The sequence below is a fragment of the Dinoponera quadriceps genome, unplaced genomic scaffold (genome assembly GCF_001313825.1).
Source record: "Dinoponera quadriceps isolate SergipeBrazil2010 unplaced genomic scaffold, ASM131382v1 scaffold545, whole genome shotgun sequence".
Lineage (NCBI taxonomy): Eukaryota > Metazoa > Arthropoda > Insecta > Hymenoptera > Formicidae > Dinoponera > Dinoponera quadriceps.
The window spans coordinates 767,832-794,828 of NW_014554681.1; the positions used below are offsets into that span (position 1 = coordinate 767,832).

Sequence of the window (26,997 nt, forward strand, 5' to 3'; positions counted from 1 at the left end):
TTGAGTCGGGTATTTTCGACTCAACTCGGTATCCTTCGACTTGCGCGTCCTTGGTTTACGACCGATATTACATTGGTCAATTTGAATTACACAAAAAAAATTTACTGTCGGTCTTCAATTTATGGGACTAAGCTGACAACGCTTTTTTTACTGTTTTCACAATTTTCTTATGATGAATTATCACGTTTATCATTTAAATATTCAGTTATCAGCTGAAGTTATTATTGATCGCTCCGGTTTCGTAACACATAAACATTGTCGCGTTGATCGTGCGCGTTGCTTTTCGTTAAATGAAAGAAGCACTAAGCGTTTCAGTCTTCATTAGATCTTCTTTAGTGAAGATCGAAATGTGTACGGCTTTTTTTTAATTTAATACGGAATGATTATACGTATTTGGGGTTATCATTAACATGTTCGTTGTCAACTACGAGTATACACGTACGTGGCAGCGAACGTGTTGAAAATGAAAAGAAATAGCGAATAAGAATCGTAACTTAGTTATCAGCACGCAAATTTCGTATATTAAGATATAGTACCAAACGTATTGGTTATTAAATGACCTTACAACGATTTTGATTTTATAGTGAATTTTAATGATTCAATAGTAAGATAATATTCGCAGAAACTGAATTGGATCATATAAATGACACTATAATATTAGACGAAGAATTTTTTTCATTACAACAGATCGATATCTGAAATGATATGTATTAAATATAAAATAATATTAATACGCCAAATGGCACTGAATTATTATTTGATCACTGTGGCTCATTGTTAGAGCAACAAACATTTTGCACGAAATATAAAATGTAAATTTCGATTGTGTTTGTAAAAATTCACTCGGCTTTTTAAAATTCAGCGCGTTGATTACTGCGACCTGTTTTCCCTCGTGTGAGTTTATCACATACAACGGCTTACAAGTATCGTTTATAGTCCAAATCCGTTTCTAGAAGTTGCTCCACCGCTATGTCATCATAATTCACAGATTGCTTTTAGACGAAGGTCACACAGCTCATGACCTCGAGAAACCCGTCGAAAAGCGTAATTATCATTTTTATCGCCTGTCGCTCGATAAGAGACTGAGAGATTCAAACACCATCAATGGCGACTTAAGGGGTTTATGCAAAAATTAATTATTATATGCGTGTTTTGTTGGGTTCAGATAAAATTTGTTATATTTTTTGATTTTGTTCTCTCTTAGTTATTTGACATTTTCTGAGGAAGGGTATTCAGTGTCCAAAACATTTGATACTATTGATTAATGAATGAAATTTGCACACTAATAACTGCAGTAAAGCCCTTATTTGTTATCTGGAATTTCTCTTCATCCTGAATGTCGTTTTCATAAAATTGGCTTTAAATTATTTAGGAATTCTTGTCATGCCGGCTGAGAAATGCGCAATTGTCGCATTTTATTTCTATCGGATGTCATTGAGAGATTAACCCTTTCGCTTCGGATGTCCAGTCCGCCGAAGTACTGTCTCTGTACGGGCGCGCGCGCCGCGAATACGCACAATATGCGTTGTTGCTTTATATACGTTTTCCTAGGTCTTAAGTAACAATTTTGCTAAATAAAACAATCTTTGTTACTATATAATGATTATTATTTACATTTTTGGTATGAAAATATTTACAACTTAAAAGTTACTAGTAAGATTTAAATTTTAATTAATTATTGTCCGCAAACAAGTTAATATATTAATATAAAGTGATTAGTAGTATAAGTTAGTATGATAAATTCTGAAGCACGGATCTACGCATAAACCAACATCACACTCTTTACACTCGTATCGTGAGTCGGATCTTTTGTCATTCTTACTGCAGACGACACATCGCGCGGCCGCCGCTTATAAGCGGCGCTCGTACGCACAAGACATATTATGCGCGCCGCTTATAAGCGGCACTCGTACCCACAGGACATACTGTGCGCGCCGCTTATAAGCGGCGCTCGAAGCAAAAGGGTTAATAATATACGTAATGTGTTTTACACATTGTGATATTTTTCTGTATAAAATAATATATTGTATTTTTATACATATATATACCATTAACAATACTTAACACGTACATTACATACATCGCTTAATCATATACTTTCTTCGATATTTGTTTCGATATTTTTATTGTGCTAATATAGTTGCATCAATAAATGCTAGTAAAAGGTATTGAGCTCCGTTTCTCTCCGTTTCTCGCGTCTGTATATAATAGCAAAAATTAAGTGTTGTTTCGTTAAGTATGCTGCTTTCGAACTGACTTGGAGTATTTGTTCGTACGTTCGATCGATCATCGCTATACAAAATAAGCTACATAAGTAGCTTGTAGGAATTTCGGCATCTTCGTTAAAAAGGAAGAAACAATGGAGAAATGATGAATCGCAATCGCTGCAGTTATTAAAAATAATAAATTCCATTTAATTATTATATCATGATTATTATCGACAATTATTATCGATAATTATTGCTGAATAATGTAATTGGCAGAGTTTGCGAGATTATGCTCACGTGTCTTTGGAATTTTAATCTCTATAAAGAGACGGACTTGTGCGGCTTTGCGAAGTAACAGATTTCTTCATACAAATAACAAATCATTTTATTTATAGCGCCGATACGCTAATATGCTGTTACGAGATGCAGATGAGAACTCGCAGCAAATCTGCAGCTTGGCAACAAGGCGCTGAATCGTAACGTTCAAAGTAAAAACTATAAACCTTCCTTCGCAATCGACGAGATGACTCGTTGAAAAATTAATTTTACATATCATCGTATTCAGCTCACGATTCTCGCTTGGAACGGCTCAGACGGTATATGCCCGTCCTATCACAAGGGATTATTATAAGTACACCTGTGACTTCCGGAAGTGCGCAAAGTACGGAGTAGAAAAATATAAGTACTCGGCTACTCGGCGTGCGCAAGCAGCGTTGTACTTTTGACAAGTTCCGATGCAAGACTGCAAGTGATATCGCAACGCGTTGGCGCTCCGTTGAACACGATACAAAAATATAGTTCCTCTTATACATTAGGTACGCTTAAACGTCACACGGTACATAATACTTAACAAAGCTATCGGGTCTTTCGATCTTCGAAATGTCTCCAAAGGAAGGCGCGCAACCCACTTTCGAATTTACGAAAATGCGAGAAATACATTTCGCGCCGTTTTCATAACGCTATAACGATCTAGGCTTAATTATTTTTAATTTAAGGTTCCTTCGGATAACGAACTTTCGCGCATCGATAATAATTTATTATCAAGATCATCGTTTGTCGCTCGATTCTCGTCGGCGTTCGCGCGATCATACATCTTTCTGTTGAACACACCATGTGTGTATTCATCATTTATTACAAATGTATATTCAGTACATATCGAACCGTCCACTTGTGCCTCAGCTATATCCGAGAGATCAAAGCGGAAAATCGCAGAGCTTAGCTGGTAGAAATTCGGTGCATAATTTCAGCCACTCTTCGTTATGTTTCTCCGTATTTGTCGAAATAAGACTGCCTCGCTATCTTAACCAGTTGATCAAACATGGCTCGGCCGGTCTCCTTTACCAATGAAGTGAATTGACTATGGCTGTTTTGTAGTAGTATGTGAGGGTGATCGTATTCCTGTAAAGAATTCAACGCGAAAAATTCTAATTTAGCGACTATATCATATTACCTTATCTTATCGGAATTTTTACAATGTTAACTGTGCAATTTGAATAACGAACTAGGTCCACATTAATTATTTAAAACTTGCCTCATGCGAAACTAATAATTAAACTAACTTCTAATTTGAATTTAGAGTCAGAACTGAATTTTTCGGTTGAATTATACGATATGCATTACGTTTATCTTCACGATACAATTGAAAGGCTCATTTAACTCTATACTGAAAATATTAAGTCATGATTAGACGTTCAAGTAATATCGCAATTATTAGAAGGTGAACGACAGTCAAGGTTTCAAGGTTCGAAGGAAATTGTACTTACAGTTAGTCGACCCTTATCCATCACTAAGACCTTGTCGCTGTCCATGATGGTGTTCAATCGGTGCGCCACTGTGAGCATCGTGCAGGTCGAGAATCTCTTCCTGATCGTGCGTTGAATCAACGCGTCCGTGTGCGGGTCTACATTCGCGGTCGCTTCGTCTAACATCAGTATACGATTGTTCCTGAGGATAGCTCTCGCTAAACAGACCAGCTGCCTTTGGCCGACGCTATAATTGCTACCACGGTCGAACACACGGCTCTCCAAACCGTTTCCAACGGTGACAACTGCATCCTTCAGCTCAACCTGAAACGCCAGAGATATCAGTACTCCGTGACGTCGAGTATTCTCAGTCGTTCGATCAGAAGACATTGAAACCTCGAGATTTTCGGGCATCATGATCGTGCAAAATCTTGCTTTGGAAGCTCGGAATCTGGAACTTTCGGAAGTTTGAAATCGGAAGACTGGAGATCTTGGGACTTTTAGGATGATAGTTCTTGAAATTTCAGGACTTCGGGACTTCCGCACATCGTCACTTCGCAATAAGAGTTTTATATAGATGGCGATCGATAGACTATAATTTAAAAAATTTTTAATTAGAAGTTTCTCGTCGACAAACCTCTTCGAGCACTGCCCACAAGTCATAGTCGGGGTATTCGTCGAAAGGATCCAGGTTGCGTCTCAGAGTACCCGAGAAAAGAACTGGATCCTGTGGGATGATGGATATTTTGCGTCGCAGATCATCCAAGGCAATCGTACCAGTGTTAACGTTATCAATCTCGATGACGCCTTCTACTTGCGCCAACCGGAACAGCGCTGATATCAGCGACGATTTTCCTGCGCCCGTTCTTCCCACGATGCCGATCTGTAGGATAATTTCATGACAAATCAAACATCTCCCAATTATGCTTCCATTCCTCTATATATTTGGGTTGTATCTTTCGTTGTAATGATAAAAAAAATCAAGATCCGCCTGAGAATTCGAAAATTATCAAAGCTACATTTGATTTCAAAAATTACGACTCTTTCCAATGAACTTTCCTCTCACTTCGTTCAACTTTTTACTTGCGAACTTTTGTAGAAAGATTAAAAATGAAAAATTTTCCCATATCGGACTTTTTTTTATACAAAGTCGTCGTACCTTTTGTCCAGGACAAATCACTAGGTTCAATCCTTTGAGGACAGGTGGATGGTCGTCCGCGTAACGCATGTAGACGTCTTTGAACTTGATGCAGCCTTTGTCAGGCCAGTTTGATGGAATAGGAGCTGGCAATGCTATGTACTCTTTTTCCTTCGACTTCAGGCATATTCCGCGATCCTTCAGATTTGGTTCCGGCTTAAGCTGAATGTATTCGAGTACACGCTCCACCGCCATCATCTGGTTCGTCACTTCTGCGCTTTGTCGCATGCCCCATTGAATGATTTGGGTCACGGCCATTACCTGCGTGATGGCCAGTCCCACCGCGCCGCCGGAAAATGCTGGGAAGCACGCACAACGTTTTATTCGGCCGATGGGAAAATCGAAAATCAGTCAGAAAGAGACTCGGGAATTGTTGAAGCTACATTCGATTTCAAATATTATAATTTTTCCCAACAATGTCTCAGTGAGTAGCGTGTATGTCTTATGAAATATTTATTTAGAAAGTGAAGACTTCTAAGACTCACATTCGTTCAGTAGTAGGAAGCTGAAGGTGACGAGTGAGGTGAAAACGAAGCAAAATACGTCGAGGGAAAATCCAAAGGCCGTGCTCGTCACGACGTACATATAAGCGGTGGATGTGTGTTGGTCTTGCAACTTGTCGAATTCTCGTTTTAGTATATCTTGGGCACAGTATGCTCTGATAGTCGTCAGCCCGTTCAAAGTGGCGTTCAAATGAGTGAATACTGGTGACCGTGCTGTAATATAAAAATTACACCGGTAACGAAAACTATCGTGCTTGTAGAAAAGAAATCCGCATGCTGGAAATAATTACTTCGAGCACCTGAGGAAAACGTGAAATAAAGATTGCGAAAATGTAAAAATAACGCAAGAAGAAATACTCTAAGCGCAACAGATCGCAATAATAATTGGGTATTTATTGAAGTTGAAAAATTGGTAGGGAAATTAAATGGGCAAGTAACAGGTAATGGGAAAACTTCTGTAAATTCTCGACGGGAATCGAGAATTCGGCTGAGCGAAAAGGCGGACGTACTGATTCCTTCCAGTCGCTTGATATTTTTGCTGGTCTTGAGGTAGATCTTCCTGATCCAGTAGAATATAAAGCTGATGATCGCGACGGGTACCAGAAACACCGGATTGACCACGCAGGTCACTATTAACGCGCCGAGCATCAACATGTTCAACTGGCCGGCGTCCAAAATCGCCTTAGGTAATAACTCATCGATCGCACCCATGTCTTTGGAGAACCTATTGAGAATTCTGCCACTCGGGTTGGTGTCGAAGAAGCGCATCCCTGTACGTATCAGTGCGCTGAACATCAGATCGTGCAGCCGCTGGCTGCATGTCATGCATGTCTTGTAGAAGAACAAGGACCTGGTGATGCCGATGACGAAGATGCCCAGCACGATACCCGTGTAGATGAAGATGTACGTGTGCATGGACCACTCGTTCGTCTCGAGAGTCGTCACATTTGCTCTGTCGTTATCGGTATCGTTGTAGGTTTGATACTTGGCTAAATATTGACGATTCTCCTCGACGGTGATCCTGTGAGAGACGAACGGGAGAAAAATCGTTGAGCGATCGAATGCTTAACGTGCAGATGAGAATATTTATGTTGGGTGAAAACGCATCTTGTGCCAACTTGCCACTTGTAATTTCCACGGAAGATTAATTAAGAGATAGAATTAAAACGAGGAGAAATCAGAACGCAAAAATAATCGTTTTTTCGAACGATTATTCTTTCGAGTAAATTACGATTTCTATTTTCGTACTTTTTGTTATTACAATTATTAATTCCTGTCTCCTAATTTTTACGAAACAAAATGTGCTCTCTTCATTGAATTCTATATCAGCAATTTGGGGAATTAATTTATCTTCCGTTTGTCGATACATTAATACTCACAGGATAGGCACGAAGTAATCGTTGAAGCTGACGACGAATTGCGTTATGATGAACATCATCAAAACGATGAAAGCCATACACAGATTGGCACCAGTTTGAAAGAACTTGATAAATATGGAACCCTTCACCATGCCGCGTGACGTTTCTTCGAGGCCGCTCTCCAGCCTCTTAGCATCTTCATCTTCGTCTTCATCATCTGTGCCGCCACTGCTGGCTTCCGGGGTGCGACTCTGTCGAGAAGAAACCTCATTTGAGCGCTACCTTATGTTCCTCATATTTTTAAATGCTACCACGCGAGATAATTACATGAAAGATTAACAGCGACGAGAACGTTGAATCGTCAACGTTCAGTTTTCACCCGAGTTTTCATCAGAATGATCTTCACTTACTCTGTTACTCGTGCTGGAAAATTGCCGCTTCATACTTTTTTCTATGGACGAATCGTCGCTTATCTCGGTGCTGCTCTTCCCAGTCGATACAAGTTCTCCGTATTCGGGTCGATAGTCCAACAGATCTTCATAGCGCGAGAAGTACTTCACTTTTCCTTGCTCGAGCAATATTATGCCGTCCACATTCTTGATGTACTGCAGCTGGTGCGTGGCCAAGATTCTTGTCTTCCTGGCCAAGTATTTCTGTATGCATTCTTGGAACAAATGTTTGCTCACGTGTGTGTCGACCTGGAAATCACCGATCAGTCTCACTCGTCGAGTCACGAGATGAAGTCAATTACGAGTCTCCTTATTCAGATAAATCCGAAACTTCAGAAAATGAGACAAATTACTCGCGTTCCCATTATTAACTTTAGCACATTCCTGCTTCTCTTCAGGTTGAGAAGAAAAATAGCAAAAGAGTCTTGAGAAGTCTTTCAAGGAGAAATTACGTAACGTTGACGATAATTGCGGATCATACACGCGATGTTCCACGTTCGAGAAGCTTCAATTAGTGACTCAACCCTTGTCACGTCACTCACCGCGCTCAAGGGATCGTCCAGCAGGTAGATATCCGCTTCTCTGTACATAGCCCTGGCCAAATTGATCCTTGCTTTCTGACCGCCGGACAACGAGCTACCTCGTTCACCTACGATGGTCATATCGCCCTTCGGAAACTGTTGGAAATCCTTCCACAGGGCGCAAGCCTTAACCACTTTCTGGTATTTATATTTGTCGTATTCTTGCCCAAAGAGGATGTTCTGCTTGACGGTGGAACCGAATACCCAGGCTTCCTGACTAGCGTAGCTCATGTTACCGTTTACCTTCACCTTGCCCTCCACGAGCGTGATCTCACCCAAAATTGCGGACAGTAATGAACTTTTGCCGCTACCCACCATACCGATCACTCCGTACAATTTGCCTTTTTCCAGCTGCAGCCTCACATCTAACGTGTTCTCCGACTGGCTGACCTCCCATTTGGCAATGACGTTGGTCATTTTCACGGCCCAGTTTTCCTCGTGCATGGAGGACCGCCTGTTCTCTGCAGAGACAGCAAAGTTCGCGAAAATAATCAATATCGCGGAATGTCGAAGAACGTTCGATTTTTCAAAAGAGGAAAACTTATTTCGAGAAAACCTTCTCTCAATTAGCGCCTCGATCCTCACGGTCTGCTAATTGAGATGAAGCTAGAATTTTAGAAATTTAAGAAAACCACTTCCATCATCAGTATTGTCCCTGAGATTTCCAGAAAGCGGTAAACGAAGTGATCAAAATCTCTCACCAAACGAAACGTTCGCGTTATCATGCGACGAGATGATCTTCAACCGTCCGGCTATAATTATATTATGCAATATTCAAGTATCCAACGAGAGCACTCGTCTCAGGGAAGCTCACCCTCTATAATGCTGGCGGTGTTCTTCAGCAAGTCGCTAGCGACCATCACCAGCCCATTCTGCTTCCTCGAGTCGGCGTCGTCGCGGACCTCATGGCTGCTCACCTCGTCGTCGATGTAAGGCAGATCCTGTCTGGATGCTTTGTTCGAAATCGACCTGTACTCATTGATTCCGCCGTTGTAGCTGCTGGACAACATCTTCGAGACCACGACATTGCTGCCTTGGAACTCGTCGTACATGAGGAAGTGCTGGAGCCTGCGAATCGCCACCATGCACTCAGCCAGCTCGGCGAAGCCCCGCACGAACATGCCACACATAGTGTGCGCGAGGACGTTGAAGTAAGACGAGATGACGAAGACCTTCTCGGCAGAGAGCCCGTGGCCAAACAGTAACATGGAGATGAGAGTGCAGTAAAGCGCCATTCGGGTGTTGAAGAGGTTGAAGGTCATGTAGATACCGCGGATATACGAGCTCTTGGTGACCACACGCAGCTCCAGCTTGCGCGCCAGCGCGACCAAAGCGCAGAACGGCTTCTCCCAGGCGTACATCTTGATCACCTGCACCCCCGAGATGATCTCGTCCATCAGCCGGACCCTCTCGTCGGTCTTGATGGCGGTCTGCAGCCGGAACTTCGACGAGAGCTTGCCGGTGTAAGCTGAAATCGCGAAAGCACGTGAATCATTCGCGCTAAAACATCTCATCGTAAAAGAGAAAACGATAACTTGTTGTCATCGTCGATAATCTAGATGGGGGAACTCACATTGAATCGGCACGACTACAAAAATCGCGGCGATACCGATGAGACCGGCGTATCCGACTTCCGTGTAGAGGATGTACGCCACGACTAGGGCGGATAAAGGAGCCGACCACATGTGATGAATGAAGATGCTGACGAGATCAAATCTATTGACATCGTTGGCCACGAGATTGACTATTTTTCCTGGCGCCGTCTCTCCCAACGCAGTTTTGCTCAGACGTAGCGCCTGAAGGACGTAACGCGGAATTAAACAGTCATATAAAGGAATTAATATACCGGCCATTAGTCACAGCGCGAATAATACGCGTGTCGTGAGAGTAAAATTCGAGATCTTTGGCTGTCACATTTTCGTGAATTAAAACTGGTCGACATCGAGTCGACCGCTTGATGGTTCAAGTATCTAGAAGAACGATCAGGAAGTCCTTTCTTTTTTCTTCGCTCGGTCAAAAAGTTCTACTCAATTTTTGCGCGAAATTAATTTTTTTTATTTATTTATTTTACACTGGTTAATAAATAAATAAATAATAAAGTAAATAAATAAATAAATAAATAAATGTTTATATACTTTGACGTATAAAAGAAAGCGAAATATAATTGGTCACCAAGAGGATTCATTAATTAGGATATATTCTATTCGCTGATGCAATTGTATCTTCTATAGTTAGTTCAAATACCCCCGTAATTAAACTATGTTGCACTTATCAATCAAATAATCGTTTATAATCATTCCATCAACATTCTGTTACTAGAGGAGGTGTAGCCTCCTCCTATTTACCGTTAAATAACAAAACCAATCGAAACCGGACTTCTCGAGTGACTCAGTGGATCCTAGAAATTGCCTCGGAAATAACAGTACTAGTTTTTCCGCCTCATTTTTCGCTCCTCACTTACTAGTTGAAGAATGCAGCGAACATATCATTCGCAGATCTCGTTTTATCGTTCTCGCGCGCGACTTCGGAGTCCCCGGGATACTCGGAATGAGTTTGCGACCGCATTTCTCAAATTAGCCAATTGAAACATGGCGCTTGCTCACGAGCACTCGCTCATACCAACCTTTCTGTAGACCAAGGAGCAGACGGCGACACGAACTTTCGCGCCTACATGGAATGCACCGAAGATCGTCTGATTGCCGCTTAACACGTTTACGGCGGTCGCCACGCAAATCCCAGCCGCGTAACACAAGGCAATTTCGTACGGCAGCGCGTCATCCTTGCGGAAGTAGCGCAGGAGACCTCCCAACAGCAACGGTGTGCCTAATCTGCGAATGAAATGCCGCTTGATAAATCCCAAACGTTGATCCCGTACGTCGTACACATCTCGGATATCGTTTTACAACTCCGATACTCACGTAATAAGATAACAAATCAAATTATCGACTATAATAACGCTTTATTATCGCATCACACTCGATATCGTAAGAACATTCGAAGGCAAATACTATAGACTTTCGAGACGCCACTTGAAAGGTTCTCTGATTCAACATTTTATCACTCCATAGACAGATAGCAATTGATAATCACTCAATAATATTTGCCGTTCGGAAACGTGATTTGTAAAACAGCGAAAGATCAAACGTCCCAAATCTTACTCGTCCCTCCTCCACTTGAAGTTCCAAATCAGTTCCAAGGCTACTGAGAGATTCAAGAACTTAATTTGAGACGACTTAAAACTTCGATCGCAAGTTCTCGCATTTACCCGCAGCATGACCTTCGACTGATCCCCGTTTCTACCAGCGTCGATTTAACCGTAACCTGAGTTTAAACTCTCTTTAGATGAAGACTTAAACTCAAGTTAAGGTTTAATCGGCGTTGATAAAAGCGGGCACCGAAGGCGCCGATGCTCGTCGCGTCTCGTTGCACGTGTTCTATTCTTAGTTTAACTTTCCGATAGGATAAAAATCGTTCTTTTGTTCGACGAAGTCAAATGGGAAAGTCGAGGTAAGCTATAAATACCTTAGAATGAATTCGTTAAGAATCTGCACCAACCCCAGCATGGAGTATTCCCATCGGAATGTGCGGAAGATGGTTCTCAGCAAGCTCGGCCGACGATTCCGTCTCTTCGAATTTTCCAGCTCGATCCTCCATCGTCTACCAAAGTCACACCGAATTTATATTTTACGTACATTATTTTATTTTATATCTTATATATTACCGATTATTCTATGAATTATCTTGTTATCATTAATTATAATATTATTAATTATTTCATTCTTGTGCGAGATATCACGAGGAGGGCATAAACGCTATATCTCTTTGAAAATATTTATGTGATCATTTTATTGTACGGTAATTTTTAAATTTTAAAACGAAAGATTTAACAGTCGACCAGAGAAGATGCAATTAGCAGATATTGCCCCAGCGAAAAATGAAATCTGGTCGACGACAAATCGACTGTAAAACAATCTAAATAATATCGAATCGACGATCGATTTGATGTTGAGTTGACGTGAATTCGATATATTCATTTCTCACTGGGATTCGTATGAAAGAATGCCGAAGATTAATTCTCTTTAAATTTTCTCTATCCGTTCCTCTTTCTTTCTTTCGTTCGAATAACCCTTAATACTCACTTTTCTAATCGGTCACCGAGAAAACTCGATCGGTCGACCTTCAGGGGATCGTACAAGTCATCTGTTTCGAGATGCTTCTGGTATCCTGTCTTGAATAGACTGATAGTCCACCTGCGGCTCGGCAGAAGGCGTTTTGCGCAAATTAGACATCGAATAGCGTCGAGTTGTGAATAATGTAATGCTAAATATACGATACGACGGAGCGAAGAGATGAAGGATGTGAAAACGATTCGATATGTGTATATGTGCCTTGGCAGCGTGACGATGCATTTCGTTCTGGCTTTGCTTCTTTATAGATACGCACAGTCATCTTCAAAGATGGAATTTACACAAAGATAAAGATTGGTTTGGCGAAAAGAGTACGTCGCGTGTCACGCAGCGCAGTATCTCGCTTCATCGAAATTATATACCGACTCGACTGTTTTCGGGCTCTTCTCGCTTATTTAAATGTCCACTATAATCATCGGAGATTAAATATTAAAACAAATATCAACGCCGGCGCGAGAATGTATAAACGTTCAAAAACTGAAACGATCGAAAGTCCGAATCTTCAAACGAATCTTCAAGTGGTCGTTCCGATCTCTTACAGCTTCAATCTCAGCTCTCGCAGATTTAGCGCTTATTATGGGGATGTTAGAATCGACGATGAACTTGTAAGTGTCGATAACTTAGAGGTGACGCCCGAAATATTATGTTACGTAACACTGATACGATCACGTTATCTCTCTATATTCTCTCTCTATACACTCTATATTCCTTGTACATATAGGTCTTTCGCAAATATTAATGCGGTATAAATGTGAATAAGATAAATATACGTTACTCTGTTTTACTATGTCTAACAGAAAACCTAACCAAGATGTATAAAATTTGTTTTGCAAACTTTTCGTATCTTTTTATGTAAAAGTACAGAAATGTTCTTCGAAATTTTCCTCGTTGAAGCTAACATAAACTCAATATATATAAATTGCAAAATTTTTGTTTTAGGTAAATGTTTATTCTACACGGAAGAAAAGGTTGAATTTACCAATGAATAAACCAAATGCGTTTGTTTGATAAATATTTTGCCTGCGTACTTGACAGATCGACATTTCAGTTTTGAAATTGTTTCCGTTATATACAAATGAATGTTTCATTTTATTTTCGCACATATTTTTATTGTACAAAAGCATGTGTAATTCTGTGCAATCAATAAGACGTAAACTTTGCAGAAAAAAAATCAATATTCTGTCGGTAAAATCTTTAAAGTAGAGCATCTCCTTAATTAGGCCTGTTGCGCATGTTAATTAATTGTGTATAGTTCCTAATGCATTAGTAATGAGATCGGAGGAGGACTTAATATGAAAAATCAGACTGTTGGCGACCTACTCACCACCATAGTAACACCGACACGATGTTCGCATCCTCCCTCGGGTTCGGCTTCGATTTCGTTTTCGTTGCGTCCATCGGTCCTTACGCGCGGCATTAACTCGTCACAAACTATCACTCTAGTACGATTGAGCGATCGATTAACGGATCGGATGCACGATAATTAAATATCAAGTGGTGTACGTCGCTGCACCTCCGTCCGCCGCACGATCGATTCTTCCTCGTGAATAAGAAATCTCACTGCTTTGATCTCACGATTTCGATTTGCTTCCTTGCTTCATTCATCAGAGGCACACACACGGAAGCTAACGTAGTCACGAACGACGACGAAGATTGCTCCTTTTTATGTCCTTTTAATGCTTCTTTAAATTTCCACGATCGAGCTACGCTCTCCGTTAGATTCGGATTCCGGTCGCGCGTTCGCGATTAATTCGAAACAGGCACTTCACACTCTTATCACTGTTCTGTACAACTTTTTCCGATATCACTGATCGTCACGATCGATCCCCCGTTGATTCTTACAGAAAGAAATCCTAGATACCGAGGCTACTGCATCGATATTCGCACGACCATCTGCCGCCTCTTGAGTCTTATCTTCGAGTACTTCCTTGGCACTTTTGCATTGACCACTCGTACTGTTGACAATTTGCAAACATAACGATTATATAATGTTTATTGATTATTATTATTATTATTATTATTATTATGTATAACAACTATAACATCGAATTAATTTAATACACTTTAAATATATGACAATGATAAATTAAATAGTGGATAAAGTAAATAATTTCTTCTCTACCGAGTAAATCTCGCACATGCGTGTGAAAACATTAAGATCACGAGTTATTGTCTGACTATCGAAAATTATAGATTATCGCACGTGATAGTACAAAAAATAATATGAAAACAGAGTAGCGCACCACGTTGACATGTATTAAAATCAAGAGATCCCAGTTACTTCCGAGGTGATAGTTTTATCAATCTAACGTACGACTGGCTCTTCGAGCGTGTCTCCTGCGTTTAAAGGAAAAATTCGCACCACTCGCCTCGCACCCTCGGTTCTCCTTATCTGAATAACACGTGACTTATTTGCCTGCTGTGTCATTACGCTAAAACGGCAACATGAAAAGTCGCACAACTGCTATACACAACTTGTATTTATTGTACTGAAGCAGCTGGCATGCATAGTCGCCAGTAATTCAATAATCTTAATGGAAAAATTAATAATTTTGCATGTTAAAGTTAACACGGGAGACTTGACAAAATTAAGATGGAAATTATAATAATAAAAGATTCGCAAATTTTAAAACCGAAAAGAATGAATTAGGGGCAAGGAACGAAAAAAAAATCGAAATTAGAAATTTAGAAATATTTGGTATTAGAAATTTGATACCAGAAAAGACATGAAAGTTTGCAAGAGAGAAGAATTTATGCGATTGAAAAATCTCGGAAATCAGAATCGGAATTGATAAATCGAACATTAAACGATCGACACTGAACTATCGAGATTAATCTTTTTGTGGGGAAGCACAATTTAATGTGGAAAACCCCTAGTTTAATGCTTCGATGCTTTGAGGAAAAACACGCGAGCGAGTTCGTCGATCACTGAGCTTCATGATGATTGACGATGTTCGTGCCGCGAACGCGTGAAAAAAACGATATAAATAAAATCTCAACTACTATTATCTCCCCTTAATGCATCCTAGATCATATGCAATTCTCGTACTTCAAGTAACAGATCAGAATTAATTTATTGGGCTACGCTAGTCACGTTATATTTTTTGGAGGCTCGCAGAAAAACGTATTTCATTGTCGCGCTTTCCCAATAAAACGAAATATTTTTCATGCACTAAAAAAAAGATTGAATAAACAACAGACATAGTTACACGTGTCACACTTGAATGTCAGAAATTAGCGTGAATATTTTATATCTCGTGTCTTCTTCGGGTTCCGCAATCACTTCTACTTTTCCGGAGATATTATACTTCAATTCTCAAATTGGTGAATTCTCAAACCGACTTATATCTTATTTGCAACTGTTATCTCAATTTCAAAACTCTATCTTAGTCAATACCGCACGATAACGAACATCGAAATACCCAAAGACGATCATCTACAACTATCGCAATCGTGATGGTCAAACATTGAATCTATATATTACTCATTCTGTATTCAACCATAGCAACCATGATAAGAGATTCTCTGAAACTCTCGATAAGAAAATTTACAAAGGGTCTAAATAAAAACATTTCTTTAGTTTTAGTGAGTATAGATAGATTATTTTTATTTCGTTTTCTTTTCTGTCGGCATAAAGCAAAACAAATTGAAGTCAAGGAGAAAGAAAATACAGTTGTACAAACAACGCGATGTCGCAAAGTCACAATGTCAATCGAAGATAGAACGACAGTATAAGTATGAAATAAAACGCTTAAAACACTTGCGACACATAACTCTATTAGGAATAAAATATGACAATTAATAATAAAATGTGACACTATATGATACAATTTTTGTTCGCGGGTAGTATTATATTCTGGTTGCTTATATCTAAAAACTATAGAAAATTGTTATTATTTCCTGAAAATTTTGTTTTTGTGACCAGGACAATATTTTAAAATTTACATATTCAATTATGAAATGGACAAGTTTGCGTATTTTCGCATACAGTAAAAAAAAAATATCATGTATAAAAATTATCATATATATATATATATATATATATATATATATGTTTATTACTAGAAAACCCCATAACGTTCTCGACAGTTTTATAAAGTTTTCGAAAGTTCTAAAAGGTTCCGGAAGTTACTCCAGATTTACTCTTAATTAATGCACTTTATTAATCTAAAATGTTCTGGAAAATAGGGAAGTATTAAAAGTATTAGAATAAATAAATACACGTTAATTTTGATTCATATGTTATTTTGTTCCGAGTGTATGTGAATGAAAATACGCAAATTCGTCCGTTTTTCTGCTAGAAGTAGAGAAATATCACAATATCATTGTCCTAATCACAAAAGCAAAGTTTGTAGGAAATAACAATCATTATTTGTACTATTGAGACAAAGCACAATTAGGAAATAACAGTATCAACTGGGAACAAAAGATTTACAAAAATCTGTTACAATGTTATCAGTGCGTCGGACAAATTGAGCACCGATTACACATGGTTGTTTTAACGGTCATCTCTTAATCGTTTTAAAAAACAGTCATTTTAAAAAACAGTCATCTCTTAATCATTTTAAAAAACAGTCCTCATTACACTCTTCGTCTTTGCGAAAAATATATCTATTTCATTGACGGTGCAAATAATTATTTTTTTCGTGCAATTTCCCCGAAATCTCTTCGCGGGGTCCGAAGAAAATTAAATTCGTTACTAAAAATTATCTCGAATCGCGTCACGAGTTAACTTTAGACAGTGTTTTCGATAGCTTTGTGGGGTGATAGCGTCGACTAACAAAACCGATGACTCGGCGTTATTGAACAGCGCAAGCGTTCATAAAGCTCCGAAAAAACCGCAATATAAATATTAACGCCGTAACTTGGCCGGTATTTGTGTTAAACGTGTTGGACGTGGACATTATGAAATAGCATAGTCATTATCGACATAACTCTAAGGTAGATTGTCCCGGTGATGCAATATTTATACAACTATCTCGCTACATCGATCATTAATTTTTTTCTCCTTCGCTGAATACTAAATCAAATGAAAACGACACTTGTGTCCAATTACGCAATCGAATTTACGCATATTCTTCTATCTTGTGTCTTTACATCCTTGTTATTCAAAAATTCTTACAATCCGCTTATATTCATACGATATGTTGCTTCGTTTAATGTGCACTGAAAATAACTCAATGACAAACACGCTGAAAATAACTCGGCGACGTTAAAAATGCGATTTCCGTAAGGACAATAAAATCGGAACAAGTGCAAGGCTGTGACCGAGGTTTCGTTCGTTCGCTGGTACTTCTTTGCATTAGCTGTCGCGACGCTTACACGTTTCGATATTACGACACAACGAATAAAGACGTTTGTAACACAACGAATGAAGACGCAGCTCTTTCGTGATAAGAATTCATTTTTACTTTCGGCGGAGAATTGTATAAAAGTGTCATCACCCTGTTTATTACAATCTTGAATTGTAATAATGTACGTAGATATTATGTAAATAAATTGCGAAAGGTGACACGACAATCAACGTCGACCAATTGATTGACGCACAGAGGCGTTATAGTAACGTATAAACAGATAGAGGCAGATGCTCTTCATATTTAACATCACTTTATCACTTTCGAAAACCACATGACGAATGCCAATATTTATTCTACGTTAGCACTCGTTTCCTTTAGTGAGAAATCTTACAGACAGCTTCTCGCCAGTTGTGTTAGTTATTTACAGAGAATGTTCTGTAATATTTCTTTCTTTCTTTTAGGACACATATGAATGCGATTAAATCATCAATGGGAATAAGCACGAACAGTCGATATAGCTTCGTTCAGTGAGCGGATGTACTACATGCAACATCGGCTCGGGTTGCGACTAAAATAAAATTACAAAAGTCTCCGCATAGAAGACGTTGCAGTTCTGACGCGTCTTTCACTCGATTCTTACGTCTTTCACGCGATAGATTGTGGTTAATTTTCACGTATCCACAGGTTAATTTTTAATAACGAAATGCTACCGGGAATTCGCCTATAATATAGCTTATGACGTAAGCGATTTAATCTTAATATGTTATTATTATGATTTCTACGAACATACGATAGAAATCGTGCACAGACCATAGCCGATGATGAACTTTGCATTACGATGGTTAATCACAGGTTAATTAGGTTAATGTAGGTTAACGTAGGTAATGTAGGTTAATTGTAACCTAAATAGATGCTGAGATTCTAATACAACCAATTCTTGCATGCTACCTATACAAGACTTAGCGCGGACTTCGACAGGCCAGGAGAGTCTAGAGTGTGTGGAGAACAGCGTTGACAACATATAATTATAAGATAATATAATAATTATTATTACAATTTATCATTATTTTAATTATCTTAATTTTATTATGTTAATATACATTGGGGGATGCAGCTCGAAATATTATGTGAAATTATGTAACATCCATGTGAACTTTATACCTGGAGATACTTAATCCTTTGGGAGACTAGATTCCTAGCCATTAGTTTGACAATGGAAAGATGTAATTTTTTTCATATTAGCAATGTTCATTTTTTATTATGCCATTAAATGTCATTCTGATAGTTGAACGCCGATAACTGTAAATTATACACTTTTTTTTTCGCTATAGCTCGGTACATGCTGTGTAATACCACGTTCTAAGATTGATCCGAAGACAAAAGGAATCGGTGCAGTTCAACTTCAAATAGAGTCCACAGTACAATGATGACAACAAGAAGAACGTGACAACGATGTATGTTTATTTAACGAGTTATGCACTGCGCGCGATCAATGGTTGGAATAATCGTCGTGGCCGCGTTCTCAGAGTAGTTCACAACATTACATAATGCGCTCGTTTTCTTAACAGAAATGCGCGACTCATTATATCCTTATAGCCGAGAGCGAATCGTTTACAGAGAAGACGGAGCCGTAGTCAGTAATAATGTCTTCCAACACGAACGAGCGCTCCCTCTTTTTCTTGCTTCTCTCATTGATGCTATAAATAAAGCATTTTCAAGTAGAAATGTGCCGACAAATGAAATGTGTTTTCTCTGAAGAAATTCTACATTAATATTTACTTAATTTAATTCATATAACGCGTAATTGTGCGGTTCCAAACGAGTGACAACGAACATACGATAGAAATCGTAGCTCTAAATGAAAAAAAGAGCACATTAAGTAAATTGACAGCTAAAAACACACAGAAAAACACATACCGTATTTAAGTAAATGTTAAAAATATTTCCTAAGTTCATATATCTGTAAATATATTATAAATTCATCATGAGCAACAAATTTCAATTCAAAATATATTCTGAATCCTAATAATTTTAATACTTCAATCAAGAGTATCAAATTAAAACAAAAACTTCGATTTGCTTATTCAAATTAACCGAATTTAACTTTTCCTCGATAAAGTTTACAAGTTTCTTGAAAAAAAAAAAATAAATTTTTCTTTTGAGTACTTGATAACGAACTTTTCTAAAATTTGTGACGAATATATTTTAAGATTATCGTCAAAAAAATATTCTTAGTTGCAGAGAACTATTAATTAAAAGAAATAACTGCTTTTCTTAGCATAATATTCACAATTTCTTAGAATAATATTTTTCTCTGTGAAGAAGCGATTGTTGATAGATTCAATCTCGCCGGATTCAAAGTGGCGACTTAGACTCATATTAATAATCGTTATTCGAAACTTGTCTCAAATGAGATACGTAAATTTGAGTTTAGAGTTACATGTTAGTTTTTCAGCTAAACCGCGATTACAAATCTTACATACACATCATACATTCAACGAAGAAACTCAGATCTAATTTCGGATTCAGGTCCGAATATCTCACGTGAAGTATGTTGCAGGTCTCACATGAGGCAAAACTATTATATATCGCTCTATGGGACCCTTGGAAGTCGAATCAAAATTGAATTCGCTTCTCGTACGTGAGTCACAGCGGTCTCGTTCGCGCGTGAGCGTACACAAGCTATAAAGCCTATTAAGTTAATTTGCGGCTGATTAATGTTGTATGACGCGAAGGAATATTGCAAGTTACGTCGATTGACGGCGACTCAGCTAGTGAAAAACGCGACAGGTCAATCGCGCGCGCTATCATACGCATAATCATCGCAGCAGTTCAGCATTATATATATGTCATGTGACTCACGATTAAAGTGTAAGCGAACGAATGATACCGTGCAGTAACAAAAAAACAAGCGTTTTTATCTCGCATTGTCTAGCGTCTCTTTTCTAAACGCTGGACCGATTCGACTTCGAAGCGTAAAATCGTTGGTTCGAAATGGATCCTTCCTGATTTTTCAAATATTTTAGGTCCTCTTTTCGTTTTAAAATATTTCATTCAAAATTTTTAACATCAAATCTTGCACACGTTATGAAATAATAGAAACAAAACAATATTGCACACTCGTTCGATAAAAAAAAAAACCGATTGACTAGTGCAAATAGTCGGGAATTAAAATTTTAATTTTTTGCACTTCTTTTGTGTGTGTGTGTGTGTGTGTGTGTGTTTAGTCAAACATTACAAAAAATTATTACTGGTTATTATCGCTGGTAAAAATTAATATGATAAGAAAATTAGAAAACAATGAAATTACAACAACGTTACAGTTCATTAAATAAAATTAGTTTTAACTTTTACGGAACAGGAACAAATAAACATTGAAATGCAACATATTTTGAAGCCTCTAAGTGACACTAATAATCAGTCGGGGCAATATTAGTTTAACACAAGTATATGGATTAATAATAATTATAAGGTTTATTAATTTATAAGGGATCGGGAATATTTGGCAGCCTAAACTTGTTCTGCATCTTTTCACTTCGCGTCAAGAAGCTTACCTCTATGTTTTCGTTATTATCAACAATAAAAAATGAAAAATATTTACTTAAAATCCGTTCATAATACCAATTATTATCAAGGTATTATGAGATAATTTGAGTTATGTCCCGTAGTGCCTCAGAATATATGCTTTTACGTCGAATTTTCATAATTTAATCTCATTCTGAACGATCACCATATGAGGTCAACAATAAAGTTTCCTCCAACATACAAACTATTTGACACCTAAGAATGCAACTAGATGACTAAAATAGAAAAAATTATTAAAAAAAAAATGTTTTCCTGATTTTTTAATATTCCTAAATTTCCAGAACTTACGATATGACGGGAACGAGATAGAGCACCTTCTCGAAAATAATTGAAAGGATCGTGGGCTTTCGTATTTTCATATTTACAGTAATTGTGAGACTCTATCAAACAGACAAATTCAAAAATTCTCCGCAATGTCGCGTAGCCTAAAGTACCTCAGTTTCTCTTACAGTTAGCGGAAGAAATATATGGTTAGCGGAAAAATACATTTTTGTTTTGACAAAATTTAGACTAAAAATACGTCTGGGAATTGCAAGAAGTGGTTAACAACAGCTCTCGCACAACAACGTCTCGTTCGGAAATAATATCAAGACTGGAAATAATATCAAGACCGTAGCTTATCGGTATTCCCCGTGTGAGTTAATCAAACCCCGCGCGAAGACTGTTCTCGTACTTTTCAGAGTCAGTTCGAAAAATGTTCGTGTATTAGAAACACAAATAGTAGCTTATCGACGTCGCCTGATAAAATGTCAAATACACTCGAGATAAAATCAACTTAATTGAGAGATAAAATGAATTAATCTGTAAATTTATCGATTAATCATCGCGAGAAACGCACGACAATTAATGATATTCAAGAAAATCTCTATGGTTACGGGAGTGATCGTTGTTCTTGTTTATCTCTTTATTCTTTTTTTCTTAGAAATTCGTTGACACATTCCATTTTTCTTTTTGCACTTCTCTCGATCCGCCGATGTCAATGGTTGCCGAGCATAAGTGCTCTTTGTATTGTGAAGGAAATTTAAAACATCACGATCCTGGAAGAAGTGTCAGTTACTCTAATAAATTTACATATGAAGCGAGTAAATTTCCGTGTTGAACGTATAAGCAGTGCTCAGCATACATGTTTCACATGGTAGTTTCCATTTTTTAGTATCCACTTCGCTGTTTGTCGATTCGTCAGATTTCTAAAGTCCTCTCTCTCTTTTTCTCTCTCGCTGTTTTCCATTTTCCTTTTCTTTGAATTTATAACGCACTTTTCCATGCTATACGCCAATGATATAATAATAACTGCCATATATTAAATATTTATATCGTGTATTTCACATTTCATAATTTCATTCAATTGTAATATATCATATTTCTTCCAACAGTAACAGCTGGGACGGATTTATATTAATGATATCAATATAACGCGCTGTGTTTCTAATACACGAACATTCTTCGAACTGACTCTGAAAAGTACGAGAACAGCCTTCGCGCGGGATTTAATTAACTCACCAACTCATGGGGAATACCGATAAGCTACGGTCTTGATATTATTTCCGGTTTTGATATTATTTCCGAACGAGACGTTGTTATGCGAGAGCTGTTGCTCTCCACCTCTTGCAATTTCCAGACGTATTTTTAATCTGAATTTTGTCAAAACAAAAACGTATTTTTCCGCGCTTTGCGATTTCATCAATTCTGCCACATTTAATGAGAGTAATAATTTATCCCTTTCGCGGAAGATAACTCTAATTACGCATTTATTTCTCCGCATGTCTAGCTTATTATTTTTCAATCATTTTGTCAAGCGACTAGTTAATTACGCGACTCATCGAAAGCTTTGCACGGCCCAGATCTTCCGAATCAAGAGCGTGATAAAAATTAAGACATCGGTACCAACAGCTGAGACTTGATGACGGAAGGATAACGCCGATATGAAGTCTTGGCTTTTGACACAAATATTTTTATCTTGAGCTTTATCTGACCCCATTGATTCGGAATCGATTGGGAAACCAAAATATGCAATTCGAGAGCACAGACCTCCTTACTTCGATAAAATAACGAGCGATTCCTCCGGCGACGTTGCGTGCGATATTTCGAGACACTCGGTACGAGATGACGTAGTCGCGTCACATCATGACAAGCACATGGCTACTTGTACGAACCGCACGACTTCACTCGCGTAATCTTTTCGTGACGCGCGATGCACAGAAATGGATGCATTCAGCGGAGACGACTTGCATGAGAATAGCAATTGATAGCAATTATGACTACCGGCTGCTTCAAACACCGCACCCTTGTCCATTGTTTTAATGGAAAGGCGCGGCAATAATATAGTAGAAATAAAATTAATAACATTATGTAATAAATATAGTTTAAGAAAAACGCTTTTTTCAATTTTTGTTCGGAGAGAAACCGAAAAATCCGTGGAAAATTTGAAAAAAAAGAAAACCGGATTTTTTTCCAACTTTTTAAAACTATAACAAATTTTTCTTAATTGCTTCTGGACTGAAATTGTTATTTTCTAATTGCTCATGCCTTAAACATATAGAAAATAGTTATCATTCCCCACAAACTTTGCTTTTACCAGGACAATGGTATTAAGATATTTACTTATTTCTAATGGAAAAACGAGTGAATTTGCGTTTTTTCGTTTACATAAAACTAATATGAACTAAAGTTAATATATATTTGCATGTTCTAATACGTATAATATTTTCCTATTTTCCAAAACATTCCAGATTTATAAAGTGCTAAGTAAATTTGGGGTAATTTTCGGAACCTTCTAAAATTCTCGAAAACTTTATAGAACTTCTCAGTAATAAACGAGTAGCATAAATGCTATAACCTTAACACGTTCATTGCCAAGCTGAAAATTGGAATTTCGTATTAAAAAAATTTTTTATTTAGTTTTTATTATGCTCAAAATAAGTTAACATATTATTTATATGCTTTTATTATTATGTACATAGGATTTATGTACTCTAAATATTTATTACGCGATATCGCGTGATTGGCAATGAACGTGTTAAACCAACTAGTTCAGTTTTGTTCCAGCTGCTCAAGTAGATATGTATCTGCATATTTCAGAATAGCATCAAGATACTGCAAGCATGCGGCAAACGCATTTTGCTATGACTGCGACCAATCCAAGTAACAAGATAGCATCAAATGACATTTTAAACACGTTTTAATTCGTCTCTAACGTTTGACGTCACCTTGCTAATTGAGAATTTATTCAACATAAGAGCAAAAAGTTATTCCGTGAATACTATAATGAGAAATATAGAAATACCATAATAGAGACATATAAATAGAAATATCGTAATAGAGAAATTATATTTGATTACATTCATCGGAGATTATATTTGAGAATTGATTCGTGAAAGTGATTTATAGTATAGTTGTAAATCTCGAAAAACTATTCATTTCTAAATATCTTTCGTAAATAATTTTTTAAATATAATTTTGACATAAATATACATGATAAATTTGATAAGTATGTTGTTTCTTCCTGATTTTATATGGTTTTATAAACAAAAATATGCAAATTCGTCCATTTCATTGGAAACAGATAAATAGATTATTTAAAATATCATTATCTTGGTCACAAAAGCCAAGTTTTTAGGGAATAATAATAATTTTTTATAGTTTTTAGATGTAAGCAATCGGGATATGACACTTATTACCCAGGAATAAACATTGTGTTACATAATATAATTAAATAGTAGTAGTAATATAGTTACGAATAATAGTAGAGAAATAATAATAATAATAATAATAATAATAATAATAATAATAATAATAGTAGTAGTAGTAGTAGTAGTAGTAGTAGTAGTAGTAGTAGTAGTAATTAAATAGTAGTAGTAACATAGTTAAGAATAATAATAGAGAAATTTAACATATAGTAGTAAAATATGATAATAAAATTAGAAGCGAGGCCTCGACTTAACGAAAGAAGAGATAATATTGTTTTTTCTCTCATTATATATATATATATATATATACTGCTCACAGTGACACGCATACACACATATTATTTGTGATCTGATCATGGTTAAACAAAATTGCGCAAATACAAACATCGCAGTATTCCGAATATAGCGCGTGCTGTTACGTATTGCGATTCCCAAATTTAAATTTCAAATATTACCTCAGACAACACAAGCTTCTAAAAGACGCCCAAATGATGTCTTATTTTTTTCTTTTAATTTTTAGACAGGATATTTTCCTAAATAATAAACAAAGCATCATGCGTTTTCGTGCATGCAAAGTTGCGAAACACGACTTTGGCGAATTTGACGTTCGATAAAAAGATAATTTGAATTTTTCGATTAAAAAAAATTTGTCAATTTTTATCTTTATTTTTAATTTTATCGCTCAGTTTCTTATCATTCATCTTTAGTTGTTCCGATGACCTAGTCTGACAAACCTTTAACTAACGATAACGATTATCGCGCCCTTCTCAATTTGTCTTTACGATACTTCGTAATACGATACTACTAATTATGAATAATGATTCACTCAGAACTTTGATCACAACAGATAAAAAATGTATCGAAAGGCGCTTGGAGAGTATCAGAAACGTGGGAACTATTTTAACTTTCACTTTCGGCGCTGTGTAACGCGCGGGCGATTAAAATCGCATCACAAAAGTTACATAATGAAGAGATTTAATAAGGAGAAAAACATCGCAGCTAGAAATATGTCGGGCGGTCAAATTTCATCTCGATGAAGTGGAACTTCCTCGCGATTTTAAAACTCAGATTCTTCCACCGAGACTCGAGGCTGCCGCTATTCCAAGAATAATGCGTTGTACAAAGTCGTATTGAATTATTCCGTTATCGTTATCTCGCGCGTGTGTCCAATGCATGCAAAACAGTAGCTAAATCAGAATTTATACATCGTGACAGATTTATGTGGCAAAGAGAAGAGGCATCGTTTATCATTGCGCGACACTGTAAATCACTTTACGATTAGACATTTGCAGATCCGCGAATTACCCGGACTGCGACAGGTGACACGACTATTTTCGGCCGAAAAGACCTCGCAAAGGTCGAGGCGGAAGGAAACGGAAAGCAATACGCCGGGTCGATTCGCTCGCGAGAAACGAGCTTCCCGCCTGAATAAGGCTTGATTTTCACCTGATCGGCGCCTTCGACTCGCCGCCCGCAGTCACTTCACGCCGCTTACAACTCTCGTCACACACGTTCCGTTTGCGCTCGCTCGTACTCACGGCTCCTCTCGCACACATGCACAAACACACGTCGCGAACGGGAATGAAAGAGGAAACAAGACCGGCCGCGACGACGTCTGCGCGGATACTGAGCGTCCGCATCGAACGGCCGCCCCGAACGCGTCTCGTTACTGGCCTCGGATCACGTGTTATCACCAACGGACACTTGGCCCATTACGCTTTAGACCTGTTCTTTTCCTCTGCACTAGTGCGCGCTTGTGGAACTTAGAAAGAGGTGGATATACAGTTGAGACATACAGTTGGTGGGAGAAAGAGAACTAGTGCAAGCTAGTGCAGCGAAAAGGAGCAGACCGTTTGCCTTGGGGGAGAAGAGGCGTCTAGCTTAAAAATCGAGGCATTCAGGGGGAAGCAAGGGTCCTTCGCAAGGGCCTGAAGGGATCACGTTAATTCGATACCGGTTCCTAATGGTCAGTTCCTGAGGATCGCATTCATTTGGATTTGCGTGTGTGGTCGCACACGATGTAAAATTAAAAACAACAGATTCGGCTTAGGGGGGGGGGGGGNGGGGGACTGTGAAGGTTCCTAGAAACACCATGATCCTTCAACCCGTTATTATCGAATCTCGATTTGGGTCGGGGACGTTGAAGGCCGAGTACAACTTGTGCATTCACGTTATGCGAATTTCGCACGCACCCTGTAGATTAT

General features: G+C 38.0%; 1 protein-coding gene across 2 annotated transcripts; it reads right to left on the minus strand.

Annotated features, from left to right (window-relative positions):
* Positions 1-1,340: 1,340 nt before the first annotated feature.
* LOC106740843 (multidrug resistance-associated protein 4-like) lies at positions 1,341-26,854 on the minus strand. Of its 2 annotated transcripts, XM_014612285.1 has the most exons (17): positions 26,240-26,854; positions 18,471-18,511; positions 13,550-14,180; positions 12,178-12,288; positions 11,561-11,695; positions 10,662-10,866; positions 9,612-9,834; positions 8,853-9,506; positions 8,000-8,499; positions 7,419-7,706; positions 7,030-7,259; positions 6,160-6,671; positions 5,633-5,863; positions 5,109-5,446; positions 4,587-4,832; positions 3,971-4,273; positions 1,341-3,605 (listed from the first exon to the last, which is right to left on the minus strand). In XM_014612285.1, the coding sequence occupies exons 3-17, from the start codon at positions 13,621-13,623 to the stop codon at positions 3,465-3,467; spliced, it is 4,191 nt and encodes a 1,396-aa protein (XP_014467771.1). In that variant the 5' UTR covers positions 13,624-14,180; positions 18,471-18,511; positions 26,240-26,854; the 3' UTR covers positions 1,341-3,464. The 2 variants fall into 2 exon arrangements, with proteins under 2 accessions (XP_014467771.1, XP_014467770.1); XM_014612284.1 differs by lacking the exon at positions 18,471-18,511.
* Positions 26,855-26,997: the final 143 nt, after the last annotated feature.

What these genes read in the sequence shown, in the direction of transcription:
- LOC106740843 (XM_014612284.1), bottom strand. Translation starts at nt 13,623, where the DNA reads ATGGACGCAACGAAAACGAAATCGAAGCCGAACCCGAGGGAGGATGCG. An exon ending in GATTACTTCGTGCCTATCCT is followed by an intron (nt 6,672 to 7,029) that starts GTGAGTATTAAT and finishes CGTCTCTCACAG; the next exon opens with GATCACCGTCGAGGAGAATC. An exon ending in CAAGCGACTGGAAGGAATCA is followed by an intron (nt 5,864 to 6,159) that starts GTACGTCCGCCT and finishes TTTATATTACAG; the next exon opens with CACGGTCACCAGTATTCACT.